Genomic DNA, 19587 nt, shown 5'->3' on the forward strand with positions numbered 1-19587 from the left:
CTTGGACCCAAACCATAATATATATTTGATTATTAATTGATTTTTAAACTGAAGGAATTATCATTTAGCATTCAGAATTCCAGGAATGGATATTGGATTTGACTTAACTAATATTATATGTTATGAGAAATCTGAATAATTCATAAAATATATATTTTCAAACTCGATTGGCATTTTACAAATTAAAAATTATATAACATCACATAATTTTGACTTGTATAATGAACTAAGAAAATATAAAAGAATAAAGATGAATAATTTGGTCAATCATCTAAATGTGATTGCCTAATTTTTAATATGATTTTAATCGAATCATCAACCATTAACTATTAATGAAGTTACTAAGGTGACAATTAAATAAATTTATATAATAAAACACTTGCTACTTGTTATTTACATTTGTAATAATTTAATTCTAATTTTGATTAAAACCAAATGATCTCCGTTGTTAAAAATTATATTTATGTTGTATAAATGAGTTTTGTAAGGATATTTTATTCAAAACATGATTTTGTAGAGATATTGAAAAAGTTTTATGGGATACTCCGAATTTTAGTATAGATACCATATTTTAGAATATATGTGATATCATGTATTTATATCATTCATGATCTCTACATTCATAGTAGAATATGATTCTGAAGATAAATAAAATCAAACCACACTTATACATATTTTATCTTATATTGCTTTATTCTAACTATTTTTATGGGGATATATATTCCATACCCCTTCTCTCATATCTTCTTGTTGGCCTTGGGGTGGAGGCTCTGATCTGGGTCCTAGTGGTGGACCTTATTGGCTAGGCTATGGTTTACTTGTTGCTCACACCTTTGAAAAGAAAGTTAAGGTTTATTTATATTTATAAGTAGGCATTTTCAACGTTGGATCTGTGGCGCAATGGTAGCGCGTCTGACTCCAGATCAGAAGGTTGCGTGTTCGATTCACGTCAGGTTCAGTTTTGCAATTTTGTTTTCTTAAAGGGTAAATTACTTAAATGACCATCTAACTATGGGATTGGTGCCAATACGATCACTATTTTCAAAATTTTATCAATATGACCACTTAACTATTTAATTGATTTCAATATAGTCACTCGTCGTTATCATTTAACCGAAGTGCTTACATGACGTTTAACAGAAGTAGTATAATTACATTTTTTATCCTCAATACTTAAACATTCAATAATTTAGTCTTAATTTTAATTTAGTTTAATAATCTCTACAATGCCTGCAATTACCCTCCACCTAAACACTATAAATGTGACTGCCCCAAGCAATTTTTAGAACCACAATAAGTAGGGATTTTCTCTTAAGATGATTTAGGACCCACGCTAGCTTACAGTCCCAGGAAGGTCCCACAACTCCCTAGCAAAGACACAGTCAATGAATAAATAGTCCCTTGAAATTGTTTATTGCGTTCATTAAATTGTGCTAAACCTGTGTTTGTTAACCATATAATATCTTACTTCTAGGAAATAAGTTGTTAACTCATCATCTGTGTTTTTGAGCATGGTTAGTGATTTTGTTATTTTGCTAGGCATTGTAGAGTGTTATCTATCCATCATGACCAAGTTATTGGACCATGATCCTATTTTTTAGTTATTTGTCACACACACATACATAAAAGTGTAAACAAGACGAGCCAAGTTTGATATTATTAAGCTCGATTCGATTCAAAAAGTTTAAAATTGAATTTAACTCAATTCGAAAAGTTCAAAGTTGAACTCGACCTGAAAGCTCGAAACAAGCAATCTAGACGTATCAAAGCTCCAACCTAGTTTCTTTCACACTCTTGGACCACATCACAGGCATTCTTAGGAAGGAATTGCATGTTTCAATAACCACATTTCTAGAAGTAGCAACACGGTAGCAGATAGACTGGCAAAGCTATCGGTACCAGGACGAACGAACTGCGTAACGTTAACAACCTCCCAACAAAGTTTCATCGATCCTGCAATTGGAAAGCAATGCCTATCGGCAAGGCTGAGCTGTGATGTTTTGATACAATTCTTTCCAAAAAAATAAAATGAAGATCGACTCGAGTTTAAAAAAACATATACGAGGTTCAATAAAAATTAAATGTGTAAACTATACACTTTGTTAACTTTAGGTGCCTATATATTTTTCGTTAAAAATAAGTGTCTAACATTTTCTTGTTACAATTTTAAGTACTTACATTGTGACGACAATTAAATTCAACCATTTTTTTACACGTGTTACCGTTATATTTTTCTAAAAATTTTATTTAAAAAATAGAAAAATATTTTTGAACCTCCCGTCTTCTCCCTCGCTCTTTCGTCCCCTTCCTCCATCCCTTGCATATCAATGGATTGTTCATGACTGCAATTTGTTTTCATTCTTACTCCCTGCAAATCAATGGAGCATTTATCGCAATAGTGGGTAGAATTTTTGGGTATTCAAAATATGAGCAAAATTAATTCTTGGTATTTATTTTGATATGAAGTTGAAATAATTTAAATTTAAATTTAAATTTGAGTTTTGAGTTTTCTTCTTGGCTTAAGACAAAAATAAGTAAAAATAGATGATTAACAATTTCTCAAAAAATGTTTTGGTGCCAAAAGAAATTTTTGCTAAAAATATGTGCCTAATGTTTTCTCAGTTATATTTTAGGTGCATATCGTTATATTTTTAAATTTTTTAAATCTTTTCATAATAGGTATTTATTTTGATATGAAGTTGAAATAATTTAAATTTAAATTTAAATTTGAGTTTTGAGTTTTCTTCTTGGCTTAAGACAAAAATAAGTAAAAATAGATGATTAAACAATTTCTCAAAAAATGTTTTGGTGCCAAAAGAAATTTTTGCTAAAAATATGTGCCTAATGTTTTCTCAGTTATATTTTTAGGTGCATATCGTTATATTTTTAAATTTTTTAAATCTTTTCATAATAAAAACATTATTTAAAAAACAAAAAAAAATACCCAAACTTTTAATGAAATTATAAAAAAAACTCTAAAAAATTAAAATATCTGATTTCAATCCCCATTACTAATTGTCATCGGTCATCTATGGCCACCGTCGTCGGTCATCTATGGCCACAATCGTCGCTGAACACTTGTTGATCGAAATTGCATGGTGGTTTGAATGATGGTGGCAATGTGGCTTATGGATGTCAGGATCAGCCTGAATCGACGAAAAACAATAACAGTGGCTTAAAATCCAACGAACCTTTGAACGTTTCTCTATGGCAAACGGTGACACTTTACGATGAAAGGTCAATAAGGATTTGATTGAAAGTCGACGTCGGTGCTGATGAAGGTGACGGTGATGGTCACGAATGACCGGCCAACGACCATGGAAAGGGGAAAGGGGAAGCGGGAAAAGAAAAAGGGGAGAGGGGGACACAGGCTGTTGGGTTATTTTTTAATAAAAAATATTGACACGTGTCACTTAACAGTCAAATTTAATGATCGTTACGGTTCAAACACCTAAAAGTGCTCTAATGAAAATGTTAGCACCTATTTTCAACAACAAAAAATAGTACTAAAACGTTTTTCGAAACAAACTTTAAACACTTATTTTTGTATTAAGCCTTTATTATTTAAAGAATGAAAACATCGATGATGGTAGCACATACATATGTGGCAATGATCGATTGATGACGTCAATGATGGCGACGAGAGGTTGATTGCAGGGGACATGAGGGAGAAAAAATAGGGGGACGGGAGGAATGACACACACAGAGATTATTTTTTTTATTCTTTTAAATAAAAAATTCAAAAAATATAGCAATGACATGTGACACTTAAAAAAATTTAACATTCGTTATGTGATAGACACCTAAAATCAATGTTTTTAAAACCGGACCGGACATTGAACCGGTGAAGGTACTGGTTCACTTGTTCAACCGGGTTGAACCAGATTTTATATAAAATATTTTTTTTTTAATTTTACATAATATTCAAAGCAATATTAATATATATGTAACACTTTTTTTAAGTTTACAATATTAAAAGGTATAAAATTATCACAAGTTGAATTTTTCCCCTCTAAGTTGAATTCGGATTATATCCTTGATAATAGACATAATTTGATCAGCTTCTCTTGATCTTTTTTGAAAGATTCTTCTGTTTTTCTCCTCCCAAATCGAATAAATAAAGGAGGTCCAAGCAATTTTCAATAAGGTGGAGATGAGGGATTTTCCCTTCCAGTCATTACAAGCACATGCTAGCATAGAATCCAAAGGCATGTGAATTTTATGCAATTGAGAGAGGTTTAAGATGGAATTCCATATAGACTTAGCAAATTTACAATCAACAAATATATGGTTCCTAGATTCAAGAGCTTCATTACAAAGCACACATTGACTATTAGTAACAATTCCCATCTTTAACAATCTGTCTCTAGTTGGCCAGCAATCTGTCTAAGATGGCCATCCAAGCAATCATACTAAATTTGGGTATATGATAAAGAAACCAAATAATTTTATGCCAATATACCTTACTTCTTCTTTCTCTGATAGCTTCCCAAATGTCCTTGGTATTTTTTGTTCCAGCATTTAAAACAGAACGAGCATAAAAACGAAGCTTCAGAAGTTTCTTAATGTTCCAGCTATGAGCATTACTAGCAGACATGTCCATGAAGTTAGAATTCTTGAGAACATAATAGTTTAACCAAGCTACCCAAAGTGAGCCTTCTCCTGCCAGAATCTTTTGTATAATCTGTAACATACAAGCAATGTTCTAGGTTTTTATGTTCTTTAGACTTAAGCCACCTTCTGATTTGGGACAACACATATTTGACCAACTGACCCTAGCCCCGTTAGCTGCATGATCATTTCCTTTCCAAAGGAAACGTGAACATAACTGATTAATACGATTGATTATAGATTGAGGGAGTATGAATTGCCTACACCAATAATTAGCCACACTGTACATAACTGTTTTAATTAATTCCAGTCTTCCAGCATAACTAAGCATCTTACTAGACCAATGGTATAATCTTAGCTTAATTTTGTCCAGAAGAGGTTGGCAGTCAATATCAGACAGTTTCTTTGTGATTAAGGGAACTCCCAAGTACCTTACAGGTAGATGACTTTGCTTGAAACCAGAAATGCAGTGAATAACTTCAAGATTTCGAGGTGAAATACCAGCAGCAAAAAGTTCAGTCTTGCTTACATTAAGTTTGAGCCCAGACAATTCATAGAAGTGATTTAAAACAGAAATGATACCATCAATAGACTCAAGATTTCCTTTGCAGAAAAATAAGAGGTCATCAGCAAAAGAAAGATGGGTCATACCTATTTTTTTACATTTAGGATGATACCCAAAGATCCTTTTAGAAGCAGTTAGATTAAGAATTTTGGAGAGAATATTCATAGCAAGTACAAAGAGAATAGGGGATAATGGGTCACCTTGTCTGATCCCCCTCTACCCTTTAAACTAACCAACTAAGCTACCTTTGAATGAAATTGAATATATGGCTTCTTTAAAACAAGCCTCAATCCACCTTAGGAAAATGCATGGGAGACCAATGGCTTTGAGGGTAACAGAAATGAAGTCTCAATGAAGAGAGTCAAAAGCTTTTTGAAGGTCAATTTTGAGAGCACGCCTAGGAGAGATTTTCTTCATTCCATATCCTTTGACTAATTCCTAAGCAAGAATAGTATTATCAATTATCGATCTTCCTCGGACAAAAGCAGACTGGTTTGGAGTAATAAGATCGGGCAGCAATGTTGTCAGTCTTTTAACAAGGATTTTGGAGATGGTTTTGTACACCACTGAGCAATATTAGATAGGTCTGTAGTCCTTGACAAAACTAGGATTATGAAGCTTATGAATTAAAGCTATAATCGTAGAATTAAAAGCAGACAGAATAGAAGTTTCTTCAAAGAAGAATCTGATCGCTTTGATTACATCGTCTCCTACCACCGACCAAGATTTTTTGAAGAATAAAGGGGTAAATCCATCCGGGCCTGGAGCTTTGTCATTTCCTTGGCTAAATAATGCTTCTTTGATCTCTTCGTTAGTAACAGGTTTGACTAAGTCCAAAGAAAAATCAGGAGATAGTTCGAATTGGAGCAGACTTTTCAAATAGTGAGGATCAACTTGCTTTACATTAAGATCAGCTGAACCTAATTATTGTTTGAAGAAATCAAGGACATCAGTAGACATATCATCAAAGGATTCAAGTCTTTTACCCTGAGCATTTATAAGAACCCTGAAGGTATATTTTTTGTTTTTTATTACAATGACAGAGTGGAAGTACTTGGTACACTTGTCCCCCTCCTTAAGCCACCTAACTTTGGATTTTTGTTTTAAAAACATGTTTTCAGCTTCCTCAAGAGCAGCCAGCTCATTTTGGACAAACAATTCCTTATCAAGAGGGCTGGATCCTTTAAGAGTAGAGATTTGTAATTGTTCCATCTCTGTTTTCTTGAGTTTGACTCTAGCAGATAAGTTGTTATATGAGTTTTTGTTCAAAGCTTGTAAGCAAGGCTTAAGTCTTTTTAGTTTGAGAAAAAGAGTCTGCATAGGATTACCTTGAACTGGTTGTTGCCATGATAAATTCACTATATCAAGAAAAGAAGGGTGGTTGGACCAAAAGTTGAAGAACTTGAATGGTTTGGGTCGGTTTGTATGAGTTTCTTTGTTTAACCACACAATAGCCATGCAATGGTCAGAAGGACATGGGGCAAGAAATTCAACAAATGACTTAGTGAAAGAATTGGCCCAATGAGGGTTTATAAGAACTCTATCAAGTTTTCTTGCAAGGAAGACATCTTTTTACTTGTTGCTCCAAGTGAATGAAGGGCCAAAAAAAGGATGGTCTTGGAGAAGAAGGTCTTGAATCACATCAATGAAGTCTTTCATATCAGAGGAAAGATAAGGTCCTAATAGATCGGAGTCAGAGCTTTATTTATAGTGAAGAAAAATAGTTGAAGTCTCCTCCTAGAATTCAAGGAAAAACATTAAATTGAGAGTTAAGATCTCTGAGATGCTGCCAGAGGGATCTTCTAGTAATGACACTGTTGCTGCCATAGATAGCAGTGATGATCAAAGAGGTGCAATTGAAATGGAATTTGACAGAAATACTTTGATCGGAAGAATTACAAAAACTGATATCAATTCCTTTTTTCCAGAGAAACCAAATTCGTCCATTAGAGGCAAATTTATAGTTGGTGAGGACATTCCAGCTACCAAATTTAGAGTGTAAAATGTTGGCAGAATTTTCAGACTTAATACGGGTTTCCATCAAGCAAAGAATATCAACTTTGTAAAGATTGGCTCTTTGGAGAACTTTTATTTGCTTTTGAGGATTGTTTAATCCTCTAATGTTCCAAAAGCAAATATTCATTGAGAAGGAGAGTTAGAGGTTCCTCCTTTTTCAAAAGGGTTTTTAACTTTTACCATTTGTTCATTCTTTTTTACTTTTAGTTCCTTGAGAAGGTTTGTTACTCCTGAGGCAGCAGGTCTACTTTTTTCTAACTTGAACCTCAACAATTGGTGAACTTTCATCAACTGCACTAAGAATTTCTAATCGATTTGCTGACCCTTTAAGAGATGTTTTAGGTTTGATCTTGATAGGCCAGCCTCTATCTCTTTTAGGCATAAAAACAAGTTCTTGAACCTTATTAGCAGCAGATTGAGACTTAGGAGAATTTACTACTTGGATAGAATCATCAGTTTGAGGTAAAAGTTGGGTAATAGGAGAATTTTCTTCTCCAACAGGGGAACTAGGAGGAACTATAGAATCATCTTTGGAGAGTTGCTCAGTTTGATTAACTGAAGCTTCTCCAGAATGACTAATCTTAGGATTTGAAAGTTCCTTGGAGGAAGAAGAATTCTGTTTTTGGTGCTGCAAATCTTCTTTACTGTCAGAATTCTTAACTTCTGTGTTAGTAGTAGAGACTGACTTTTTTCGCCAAATTTTCGAAGTGGTAGGAGCAGTAGATTGTTTAGCAGGACAATTTTTCTCAGAATGACCAAATAAAACACATTTGCTACACCTACTTGGAAACCAGGGAACCTCAACGTAGATTAGAGTAGTTTGACCATTTGTAAGTTTCACTTTAACAGTTTCAGGTATTTCCTCTTTAGCTCCTATCTCTACACAAACCTTAGCATAGTGGAGTTTAGTCTTCGAAGCAATGATAGTGTCCATAGAAATTGGAGTTCCTAGAGAATAGTAATGTAGCTAAGGCCATCTTGAGTGTACAATTCCAGAGGAACATTATACAAGTTAATCCAGATAGGTAAACAAGATAAATCAAAATCCAGTCTATGCATATTAGGTTCCCATTTCCTTAAAATTAAAGGGTTGTTAAGAACATGCCATGGTCCGTGTTCAAGGACCCAGTCTCTATCAGAATCAGAGTTGAAGGTAAATACATAGAGATTATTACCCGCTTGAATAACCTGGACTCGTGCCCCTTTCGATTGAATATTCCATAGGTTGTCGATAATTCTCTGCAGAGTTTAGAAATTAGGTGTGGGCCCGAGAAATTGACCAACTAAGGAGGATTTCCAGTCAGCAATTCCAGCCTCGAAGACCTCTGATGGCAGGCAGACGATCGATGAATTATCGGACGATTTGGGGGGGGAAATATGTTAACTTTTGACCTTCTTGACATCTGAAAAGCTTCCTCCAATCCATAGTTGGTGGGAAGATGATGAGCAGAGGAGATTAGAAAGAGGAAATTGAGGATGGTGGCTAGATCACCGGCGACGCGATGAGGAGACACATGCTCCGTTAGTCCTACTAACGTGCGCCTGGAGAGCGTTAGAATTTCAGATATGGCTTTTAAAGTTTTCGAGTTCGAGTCAAGCTCAGCAATACTCGAATTTGACTCGGCTCGTTGAACAAACGACGTCGTTTGGTTTAATTTTTTTTAAAAGAAAAAAAATGAACTGGCGGTTCAAACCGGTTTTCAACAAGTTCGACCAGTTTTCAGCCGGTTCATTGCCAGTCCGGTTTTGTGAGGTAACCGGACCGGACAAGCCACCGGTTCACGATTAAACCAGTTGAACTGGTCGGTCCGGTCCGGTTTGATAACCATGCCTAAAAGTATAACATAAAAAACGTTAGACACTTATAGTAAAAAAAACTTTATACACCTAAAGTTAACAAATAATATATTTTGAACTCTTATTTTTACATAAAATCTATTATCAAACACATTATTTTTATTATTTTTATGAAAATGAAACACAAGGTCTTGAACCGGAGCTCATGCTGGTCCTACTCCTAAGTCGAATTATTGACGTGGAATGATAATATTACGAGTGCAAATCGATCACAAAATTAATATATCTATTTAAAAATCATTTATTAATCTAAGTGTTCGTACATTAAATAATTATTTATAAAAATATTTTATATAAAATATTATTTCCTGAGTGCAATAAAATTTAAACATATATTAATTTTAAATCATACATAACACATAAAATTATTTAATTATAAATTTATTAATATAATAATATTAAAAAATCAAACATTTTTTTTATTAAGATAAGCAAAAAGAACTCAAGATTAATGTGGACAAGTAATCGAATTTAGGGATTAAATGAGGCTTTTCAGTAAAATAAAGGGTAAACTACAAATTTAGCAGCCCAAATATCACTTTTGTTTTGTTTTAGTTATATCATTATTAATTTTTTCAAAATCATATCTAATGTTACATTTTAGCTTTCACCGTTAAAAAATTAAAGATGATACCGACAACATATCACCATGAGATAATACCACATCATCATTGATTTTGAAATTAACCAAAACATTTCATTAAATATTATTTTAAAATAAATAATAATTGAATGATTAAAATGGAACATAAATAATAGTTGGAGGTACTAATACTTAACACTTCCAAATCTTTCTATAATTCACATTTAATAGGCTTTTGGCGGGATGTCTCTTTTATTATACTCCATAAATGTTAATCAAATCACATCCTTTGAAATTCTGAAAGCTGATCTTTTACCTTCAAACAAACCTCCATTGCACCTTACTTCATTATCTTCTTAATCCAATTTTCACTTTGTTTTGTTTTTTTGGCTAAATCAAAGCAAAATCTCGAGGTTTTCTCCTTCACTCACCCAACAGGAAAAGTTTTCAACTCACAAGATACCCACCCAACAGTTCAATTATAGATATAAAAACAGTTTTTCTCCTTTGTCTCTCTAGGAACTTACTGGGTTTTTTTACCCTTTATTCACTGTTGTCAGAAAAACTGAATCTTATGTGCTCTTTCTTCCAGCTCAAGCACCTGCAGATCCGCTATTGGGTACCTACCTCCATTTCCCCTTATCGTTTTCACTACGCATCTGATTTTCCTTTTCTTGGGATGGTTACATGTGCTAAAGTGTCTATTCTTTTTTTACATGGATTATTGTTTTTATTGGCATTCATTGACGTTTCTTCAATTGGGTTGGTTTTGTTTTTTTGTTTTTTTTCCCGGTGAACAATCTGGGTATTTTAGGAGAAGAAGAGAGATTGTGTTTTTTAAGCTTTGTTTAGCTGAGTTATCTTATTTGGTTTGTATTCACGGTCTTCATGTTTTTATTTAACATTAAAAAAAGATTGGATCCGAGAATTATCAATTCAGCATTTTGAATTTTATTTATGGGGTTTGGCATTTTTATCTTTTTTTCCCCACAGAGTATTCTAGAAAGATTTCTTTGTCTCAAATTTGGCGTTTAGTTCAAAATAATCTCTTTTCACTATCATCTGTTTGTGTTGGTTTCTCAAGTAATGCTGAAACCAAACTCACTAGACCAGATAATTGAAAATGACAGAGTTTATGGTAGTGGGTTCTTTTAGTTGTTAACTTGGAGTTGCGTTTAATCTGAATTCCTAGTTAACGAAACATAAACCTTGATCTGTACTGATCTTGTGTGCATGTGGGGGTTTGAAAAACTTTTTTTTCCTGTTATGATTATGTTACTCATGGGATCTAAATACTTGCAGGAGGGTTTGGATTTCAAGCATGTTTTATACCTGCACTAGATCATGTTTCATCTATGAGGAAATGGTGTCCTTGTTGGATTGTTTGTTGTAAGCAGAGGAAGTTTATTGAGGGGGACTGCTATGTCATACAATTGGTGATTGAGTAATTTGCTCATAATGTCGAGGAGCACGAAATGGAAGATTGAGAAGACAAAAAAAAAAGTTGTATTCCGGTTACAATTCCATGCTACGCATGTAAGTCAAAATTTGTATTCATGAATTTTTTTAGCACATGCATTTTTTTTAAAGCTAATCACTCATTGATCTACTTTGATTTAAGATCATATTAAACCTGAAGAATCGGGATATTAGAATTCATATAGCAACATATGTTTACCAAATCGGATGAAAGTTATTCTAATATCCATGTAACCAGAAGGAAAAAAAAGTAAGCTAGTTATTGTAATATCCATCCATATGATGAAAGTTAGAATTTAATTGGAAATTATGTCAATGCTTTAAGTTAATGCCCTTTGTTTTGCTTTGATGATTCATATTAACCATCCATTCTATTAGGAAAAGAATTATAAGGTTTGACATTAGTCCACAAGAGTTCAAATCTTATAAACTACTTGAATAATTTGAGTGAACCCTTTTCATACATTTATCTGATCTGTGCTTAATCTTAAATTTTATATATCTGGACAAATTATAACTTTATAAGCTTCGTGTTGCATGGAATTTTTCAGTGCTTAATTATTTATATCAACCATAATGCTGAGAGAAGAATCTGCTGGTTTAAATTTAGTCAACTAGACTTCAGTTCATCTGAATGAATCTTTTCTATCTTTTCCTCTGATCTGTGCTAAAATAAATCTTAAGTTTCCGACCATATACATTGTAGTGTAATATGTGATTACTTGCCCATCACTGGAAAAAGATTTTGCTGCATCATTCATCTTGATTGTTGCTATTACTGCATGCTACGTATAATTTCTCTGAAATATTCAGATTCCACAAAATGGATGGGATAAACTGTATATATCCTTCGTTCCTGCTGATTCTGGAAAAACAACTACAAAGACAACCAAAGCAAATGTGAGAAATGGAACTTGCAAATGGGCTGATCCAATTTATGAGACTACGAGGCTTCTCCAAGACATCAAAACTAAACAATTCGATGAAAAAATCTATAAGCTTGTTGTGGCAATGGTTAGATCCTAGTTCTTACAATTTAGTTGCAAAACTTTGACCACACACTTAGTATAACCTTAACTATCTTTCAACTGATTCATTTGGCAGGGTTCCTCTAGAACCAGCCTTCTTGGTGAGGCTACCATCAATCTTGCTGATTATGCTGATGCATCAAAGCCTTCTGTTGTTCTATTGCCTCTTCTTGGCTTTGATTCTGGAGCTATATTACATGTGAGGGCTTTTGAATTTCTTAAAACATCCTTTGGAGATTATGTATCTTCCTCTAGAAAGTCTTTGAAACTCTTTCCTACTATAGATTTGTATCGTTTAACGTCTAAATAATATTTAATTTGTACTCAATGACAGGTCACTGTACAACTGTTAACCTCTAAAACTGGTTTCAGGTATTTATTGAAAACATGTAAACTCTTTGCTTGCATCTAATTTCAAACTGCTTATATGTAGTTACATTTGGTCTCAGGGAGTTTGAACAGCAACGAGAATTTAGAGAGAGGGGATTGCAAGTGGGGCCGGACCAAAACAGTCCCGATCAGTCTTATTCTGGAAAAGCACCAGTTTCTGAGGAGATCGTCAACAATTATGTGGATAAGGTTCAGTTAGTTAAAGACTCTTAGATTTTATGTTGTACTTCTACATTGAGCTCTTTACACATTTACTATCAAATACAAATTCTTTGCTGAAGAGGATAATTGATCATGGTTTCTTCAATGAGTGATCTTAAGGTCTATGATATCATTCACTGAAGAAAACATTTTGCATATACTCCTGGGTTTTATTTAGAATAATATAGAAATCACAGAGCTAATGATTGATTTGATGCTTAAATGAGTGCGAAGATGAGTGAAATTCATATTGTAAATCCCTTGAGCAGTCCCATGCTACAATACCAATATGCAACAAGTACTTTTAATGTATCTTTAAATAAATTTTCACGCATGTTTAGTTTTTTTATTTGGGTGAAAATTTTGTTTCTTAGATTATGTGAAGGTCTACATCATAGGCTATTTAGCTATTCCAAGTTTTTTTATGATTATTTTTTTGAATTATCTAATATTTTCTCACTTTATTTTGTATATAGGTCAATGCCAGGGTTCGATTTAAAGAAAAATCTAAAGAAGCGCCTTTGCTTGAAGATGATATTGGCTTGAATGAAGACTATAGAGATTCAGCTGTTGGGTTTGATGGCTCTTCAAAAACTTCAGATAGTTTATATGCAGAGAAGCATGGTATGTCCAGTATTCATGAAATTGACAGCTTGAAGCGTTCAGTCTCTGGTGATTTGGCAGGACTTCATCACAGCCCTCAGCAAGAGAAAGGGGATTCCTCGGTTCATCGAGTATTGGTACAGGGGACTAGCGGGTTGGTTCATGGCTGGAGTTCAAACCATTCCACAGATAACGACTTAGCTGTTGCTTATGAAGAGAACAACAGACTCAGAGAATGCTTGGAAGCGGCAGAGTCATCTATTCAGGAACTTAAGACAGAACTAAGCTTGTTACAGAATCAAGCGAGTCAAATAGGTGATGAAACAGAGAAGTTTGCTGAGCAACTTGTTGCTGAGATTTCTTCGGGACAAACGTTGGCGAAGGAGGTTTCTGCTTTGAAATCGGAATGTTCGAAGTTGAAAGATGACCTTGAGTGGATGATAAGATCTAAAATATGTCATCCATTGACAGGCGAAGAACTTATTAGAAAAGACCAGAGCCTCTTATTCCAAAGCCTAGAGGATATCTGGTCAAAGGGAATTTTAGTTATGGAGGCTCAGATAAGGGAACTTCAGAACAAGACAAGTTTGAATTACCATGAAAGAGACCGTAGGTTCCTTCATGAAGACTTGGAGGCATTGCTTGGCATTCTGCAAGATCTCAAACAAAGAACTCAAAAAGAAATATCTATTCCTAGATCAGTACCATCTGATCGATGCAATATGAAGAAGGGTCCCGGAGCAACGAGTTTAACAAATGGTGATCTTTTTTTGCCTGAAACTAGTTTTGGTGAAGATCTTTATCAACCGGAGCTAGGCATGGTTCCACATGGTAGTGAGCCTGGTCATATGTCACATGAACCTGATTCTGTGGGTTCTGCTAATGCAATGAAAAGAAAAATCTTTGAACTTCTAAGAGAGTTGGACGAATCAAAAGCTGAGCGGGCAAGCCTTGTAAAGAAAATGGAGCAGATGGATTGCTACTATGAAGCTCTTGTTCAGGAGCTCGAGGAGAACCAAGGACAGATGCTTGAAGAATTGCAAAGTCTCAGAAATGAACATTCTACTTGTTCGTATAAGGTGCAGTCCAGTAAGGCTGAGATGGAGACTATGCGCCAAGATATGAATGAGGAGATCTTGAGATTTTCAGAAGAAAAACAAGATCTGGAATCTCTAACTAGGGAACTGGAAAGAAGGGCTATTATTGCAGAAGCAGCCCTCAAAAGGGCACGTCTTAATTATTCAGTTGCAGTGGGCCAGTTGCAAAAGGATCTTGAGCTACTTTCTTCCCAGGTTATGTCTGTGTTTGAGACAAATGAGAATCTCATCAGGGAAGCTTTTGTAGATTCTTCACGACCAGATTCCCTAGAAAGCTTGGAGATGGTGCAGAGCCATGGATTGGATTCAGAAGAATTTCAACCCATCAAGCCCTTGCATCAAAATCAGCATGTAGGGGAAAAGAAACAACCATTGGGTGGAGATATTCTTTTAGAGGACTTGAAAAGATCCCTCCAATTACAGGAAAGACTTTACCAGAAGGTTGAAGAAGAAGTCTGTGAAATGCTTTACCAAAATGTCTACTTGGATCTGTTTTCAAATACTCTACAAGAAACTTTGCTTGAAGCAACTGCTATGAATGATGTTACATGGCAATTGGAACTTTCAGCAGAGTACCAGGAGTTAGTGCAAAGGCTTGCAACAGCTATGGATGATGTTCATTCCCTTAATGAGTACAAGGCTACTTGCATTGCCAAATATAATGACATGGTTTTGCAAAAACAGACTCTGGAAGCAAATATGGAAAATTTGACCCGTGAAAATCATCTTCTCTCTGACAAGATAACTGACTTGGAGTACCTCGTGATGGAGTACAAAAGTTATAAAAGCAAATATGATTCCTGTATCTTGGAGAAAACAAAGTTGGCTAATTTATTGAAGGAGCAAACCTGGGAAAATGGTAATCTTCGAAATAATAACTCTTCTTTGCAGGAGGACTTGAGAATGATCAAAACTGAGTTTGATGAATTGGTTATTGTGAAGAAAAATTTCCAGAATACTGTAGACTTTCTGCAAAACAGGTTACAGAACTTATTGTTATCTTACGGCAAAATTTTTGATGAACTGTCCCTCTCATGTGACTTGGTTGGTAGGGATATTGAGTCCAAGGACTTGACTTCTGTCATGGTGCGGTTAGATGAAGTCCATGGTATTGCACATGAAAAAATTCTTGATCTCTTAGAGGAAAATAAAAATCTGAAGGGCGAGCGGGATAAGGCTCAGATGTCTTTAAGTGTGGTAGAGTCAGATGCAGTGCTAATGAAGCAGAAGTTTGATCATGGTATACAATCCATGGTTGAGAAAATAGATTTATCTAATGTAGTGGCACAAAAGCTTCAGTCACAAATTGAAGTTGTTGAGGAAAAGCTCAAGGTTAGCTCTGAAGTTGAAGAAACGTATGCACAACAGCAGAGAGATCTTTTATCTGATCTTGACCATTTTGAAGCTGAGCTGCAACAGCTTACTTCTAAGAACAAGGAGATTGCTGAAGAAATCTTGGTGTTAGAGTCTGTCAATGATGAACTTGGAAGTAGTAAGTTGACTGTTGCTGAACTTAAGGAAGAAAACAAAGTGTTGGTGCAATGCTTACAGGATAAATCTGAGGAGTCATCCAAGCTTGCTTTAGAGATTAATGGTTTGAAAGAAAGTTTTCATTCTTTGCATGATGAGCTGCAAGCTGAAAGAAGCTCCAAAGAAAAATTAGAGAGTATGGTTACGGATCTTACTTCCCAAATGAATGAGAAGTACCATCAGTTGTTACACTTCCATCAGCAGAAATCTGAACTGGTCAATCTTAAGCAAATGTTATCGGATCTAGAATCTGAGAAAACTAGAGTCTGCAGTCTTTTGCAACAGTGTGAGGAGTGCCTCTACAATGCTCACGAAGAATCTTCAACTATTACTTTTCTGGAATCTGAGCTGTCTGAAATGCATGAGCTTTCTATTGCTGCAGATGTTAGCCTCATTTTCTTAAGAACTCAGTACGAATCCTGGACCACTGGCCTTATTTGTCAAGTTTCCATTTACAAAAAGCTTCTTGTAGATCTTCGAGAAAAGCACCATGATGTTGAGGACGCTCTCAATTGTTGTCTTGCTCGTGAAGCACATTACATTGAAGACAATGGCAGATTATCAGCACATCTTGACTCCCTAAAATCTGAGTTAGAAGCTGCAATGGATGAAAACAAGGTACTTCTCACTAAAAATAGTTCTGTATTGGCTGAACTTGAGGACTACAAAAGTAAGCTTGAAAAAACCTTGTTTGATTATTGCCAGGATAAAAATCAGCTTGCTCTTGAAGTCAAAAGGCTGAAGCACCTACTAGCTGGTTCCCAAGAAGAGATTGATAATCTGACGGTATCGAAAGAAGGACTGGAACTTCATGTCTTAGTACTTAATGCTAAATTGGATGAACAGGGCACTCAGATAAGCTTACTGGAAGGGCGTAGTAGTGAAGTGCTGCTACTGCAGAAACAGTGTAATGAGCTTTCTCAAAGGCTTTCTGAACAGATTTTGAAGACTGAAGAGTTCAAAAACTTGTCCATTCATTTGAAGGATCTCAAAGATAAGGCTGAAGCAGAGTCCACCCAGGTTCGGGAGAAGAGGGAATCTGAAGCACCACCAACTGCTATGCAAGAGTCCTTAAGAATTGCATTTATCAAAGAACAGTATGAAACACGGTTACAAGAACTAAAGCACCAGTTGGCCGTCTCCAAAAAGCATAGTGCGGAAATGCTGTGGAAATTACAAGATGCCATTGATGAAGTTGACAACAGAAAGAAAACTGAAGCTTCTTATTTAAAGAGAAATGAAGAGCTGGGAGCGAAGATCTTGGAATTGGAGACCGAGTTACAATCATTGATTTCAGAGAAGCGTGAAAAAACGAGTTCTTATGACCTAATGAAGGCTGAATTGGATTGCTCAATGATAAGCCTTGAATGCTGTAAGGAAGAAAAACAGAAACTTGAAGCTTCTTTGCAAGAATGCAATGAAGAAAAATCTAAAATCTCAATTGAACTTAGCATTGTCAAAGAATTGCTCGAGTCCTCCACTTCAACTACGAATGTTCAGATGAAAAGAAATGACAAACTGAAAGATGGTGTTTGTGATGACCTGATTGTCAATAATGCTCCAACTAAGGACGTAGATCTTAGATATCTGGACCTAGATACCTCCGCGAACTCCAAAGAAGGGCATCCGTGTTTACTTCCCATTAACAAAGATGACTGTGAAAGTGTGGTCACCAATTTGCAACCTCAGCAGGTAACTTTTAGCGTTTTGCTTAAAATAACTGTTTTTGAATGGACTATAGTACTAAAATTTTATGTAGTATATGAAATCTCAACTTATTGCATTTGCAAGTTTTCTCATTTCCTTTGTAAGAACTGAAAATGTATTTGGTCCGAATAAATACCGAAAGGCAATTGCATTATATTTTACTTTAACGTTATCTCTGTGTGACTATAGACGCATAAAAACAGTTTTTCAAATTTATCCTGTTCCTTTAGTTTAGCAAGAATCTTGGTTGAAGATTTCTCAAGGAAATGCTAATCTACTTTCTTTTATCCTTCCTCAGCTGTGTGCGACTTTCTATTTACATATCAAAATAGTAATGATGATTTGCTTAATTGTTTGTCATTGTTGTCGCTAATGGAGTCCAAAGCGTTGCATTTGTCAACCAGAATAGTGATGCAAAACATCTAGCTTCAATCAATGATCAATTTAAAGCTCAGAGTTTAAGATCTAGCATGGACCACCTAAACAGTGAGGTATGTGTATTTTTAGGCCTGCAAGGTAATGTTTAGCGAGAACTGACCCTAAATTGATTTTAGTTTCTTCTTAGATTGTTGAGCATGAGGGAATGTTGTGTCATTTTCTTTAATCAGTTAACTTTATTACTGTTGTGGCACAAAATTTCTTTTGGATAATACCCAATAATGGTGATTAGTATACTGACCTTTTTCCTACTTCTAGCTGGAAAGGATGAAAAATGAGAATATGGCTCTTTCAAAAGGTGCTCATCATCTCAACCCCAAGTTTCCAGGTTTAGAACGAGAACTAGGGCAATTACAGAAGGTGAATCAATATGGACCTCTAACTCCCATAAAGTTTTGATAAAAGTTCTTCACCAGGCTCTCAATATTTTGCCTTCAAACAGGTGAATGAAGAACTGGGAAACATTTTCCCTTTCTTTAATGAATATTCAGAAAGTGGAGATGCATTAGAAAGGGTACTTGCATTGGAACTTGAGGTTGCTGAGGCATTGCAGACTAAGAAGAGATCGAGCATTCTTTTTCCGAGGTATGCTAAGTTCTAGAAAACAACATTAGTCAGCTTTTCTGATTCCTTTCCGGAGCTTAGTGATAAAATCTTTCGATTAAGTCTCTCGTGAGAATCTTCTGCTCGAGGGAAACAATTTGCTTTGGCCCAAAGACTTGTGTAGATTAAGCCAAGTTTTGTTTGGTCCCAAAGATGATCAAAGCAACCTTATGGTGACCCTTTACCTGGTATACCAGTAATTTGGGTGTAATGATCAAACCAATAACTGATAACCGGTTATTGCTCGACTATTACATCTCATACACATCTAATTTGCTTGTTCTTTCCACTTTAATAAAATTTGAAAACCATGTGCAGCCATGTATAAGTCATCCAGTAAGCTAACAGAAAATTATTAGCTCTCTTTCACTACTGTTCACATATATTGGTTGTGCTTTCCTCTAGGCTCTCTTTACTGCTCTGATATCTCACTTTTGAGCCTTGATCGAGTCGGATATGTCCAACAAGTTATTGCTGAAATCCAAATTTTATTAGACATTGAGGTCCAAGATAGGAACATTTGGGAAAGTGTAGTCTAAAATCTAGCTCCTTCGATTTGCAGAGATTGAAGGAGAGAGACAAAAACTCATGATGACTCTCAAGAATGTTCGAGCATCTAGGAGCCCGAGAATCTCTAACGGTGCCTTGTCAGCCTCAGTTGCGGACACCATTCCTGAGCCACGAGAACAAACTTGGCAGTAGAGATGTCCCAGAAATGACCACTTCACAGGCATACGTTAATTCCTGCTCCTCTGTTACTAAATTATCACATTCCTTGTGAAAATTCACATGCCGTTTAGCTATTGCAGGCTTCAAAATTTCCAAGGTTGGTTTATATTTTGTGTGTGTGTATATATATATATATATATAATACTTGGA

The 19587-nt window shown here is 35.1% G+C and overlaps 3 protein-coding genes and 1 non-coding gene across 6 annotated transcripts; 2 read left to right on the forward strand and 2 right to left on the reverse strand.

Annotated features, from left to right (window-relative positions):
• Positions 1-886: 886 nt before the first annotated feature.
• TRNAW-CCA lies at positions 887-958 on the forward strand. Its single transcript has one exon. It is a non-coding gene; the product is annotated as a tRNA-Trp (tRNA).
• An 858-nt stretch (positions 959-1816) lies between these two features.
• Positions 1817-6388, reverse strand: LOC120218411. Its single transcript, XM_039215349.1, has 5 exons — positions 6163-6388; positions 4775-5214; positions 4463-4684; positions 2275-2368; positions 1817-1953 (listed from the first exon to the last, which is right to left on the reverse strand). The coding sequence occupies exons 1-5, from the start codon at positions 6386-6388 to the stop codon at positions 1817-1819; spliced, it is 1119 nt and encodes a 372-aa protein (XP_039071280.1).
• Positions 6389-7436: 1048 nt separating this feature from the next.
• LOC120218412 lies at positions 7437-8126 on the reverse strand. The gene has a single exon (XM_039215350.1). It carries the CDS (start codon positions 8124-8126, stop codon positions 7437-7439), a length of 690 nt encoding a protein of 229 aa, XP_039071281.1.
• Positions 8127-9984: 1858 nt separating this feature from the next.
• Positions 9985-18397, forward strand: LOC120218593 (restin homolog). 3 transcript variants are annotated; one of them, XM_039215527.1, is made up of 10 exons: positions 9985-10251; positions 10935-11168; positions 11925-12125; positions 12216-12338; positions 12474-12511; positions 12589-12718; positions 13207-17582; positions 17613-17653; positions 18024-18158; positions 18364-18397. In XM_039215527.1, exons 2-9 carry the CDS (start codon positions 11091-11093, stop codon positions 18038-18040), a joined length of 5004 nt encoding a protein of 1667 aa, XP_039071458.1. In that variant the 5' UTR covers positions 9985-10251; positions 10935-11090; the 3' UTR covers positions 18041-18158; positions 18364-18397. The 3 variants fall into 3 exon arrangements, with proteins under 3 accessions (XP_039071458.1, XP_039071459.1, XP_039071457.1); XM_039215528.1 differs by having other exon boundaries at positions 13207-16578; positions 16666-17653; XM_039215526.1 differs by having other exon boundaries at positions 13207-17653.
• The last annotated feature ends 1190 nt before the right edge of the window (positions 18398-19587 follow it).

Source organism: Hibiscus syriacus, unplaced genomic scaffold (genome assembly GCF_006381635.1).
Source record: "Hibiscus syriacus cultivar Baekdansim isolate YM2019G1 unplaced genomic scaffold, ASM638163v2 tig00110198_pilon, whole genome shotgun sequence".
Taxonomy (NCBI): domain Eukaryota; kingdom Viridiplantae; phylum Streptophyta; class Magnoliopsida; order Malvales; family Malvaceae; genus Hibiscus; species Hibiscus syriacus.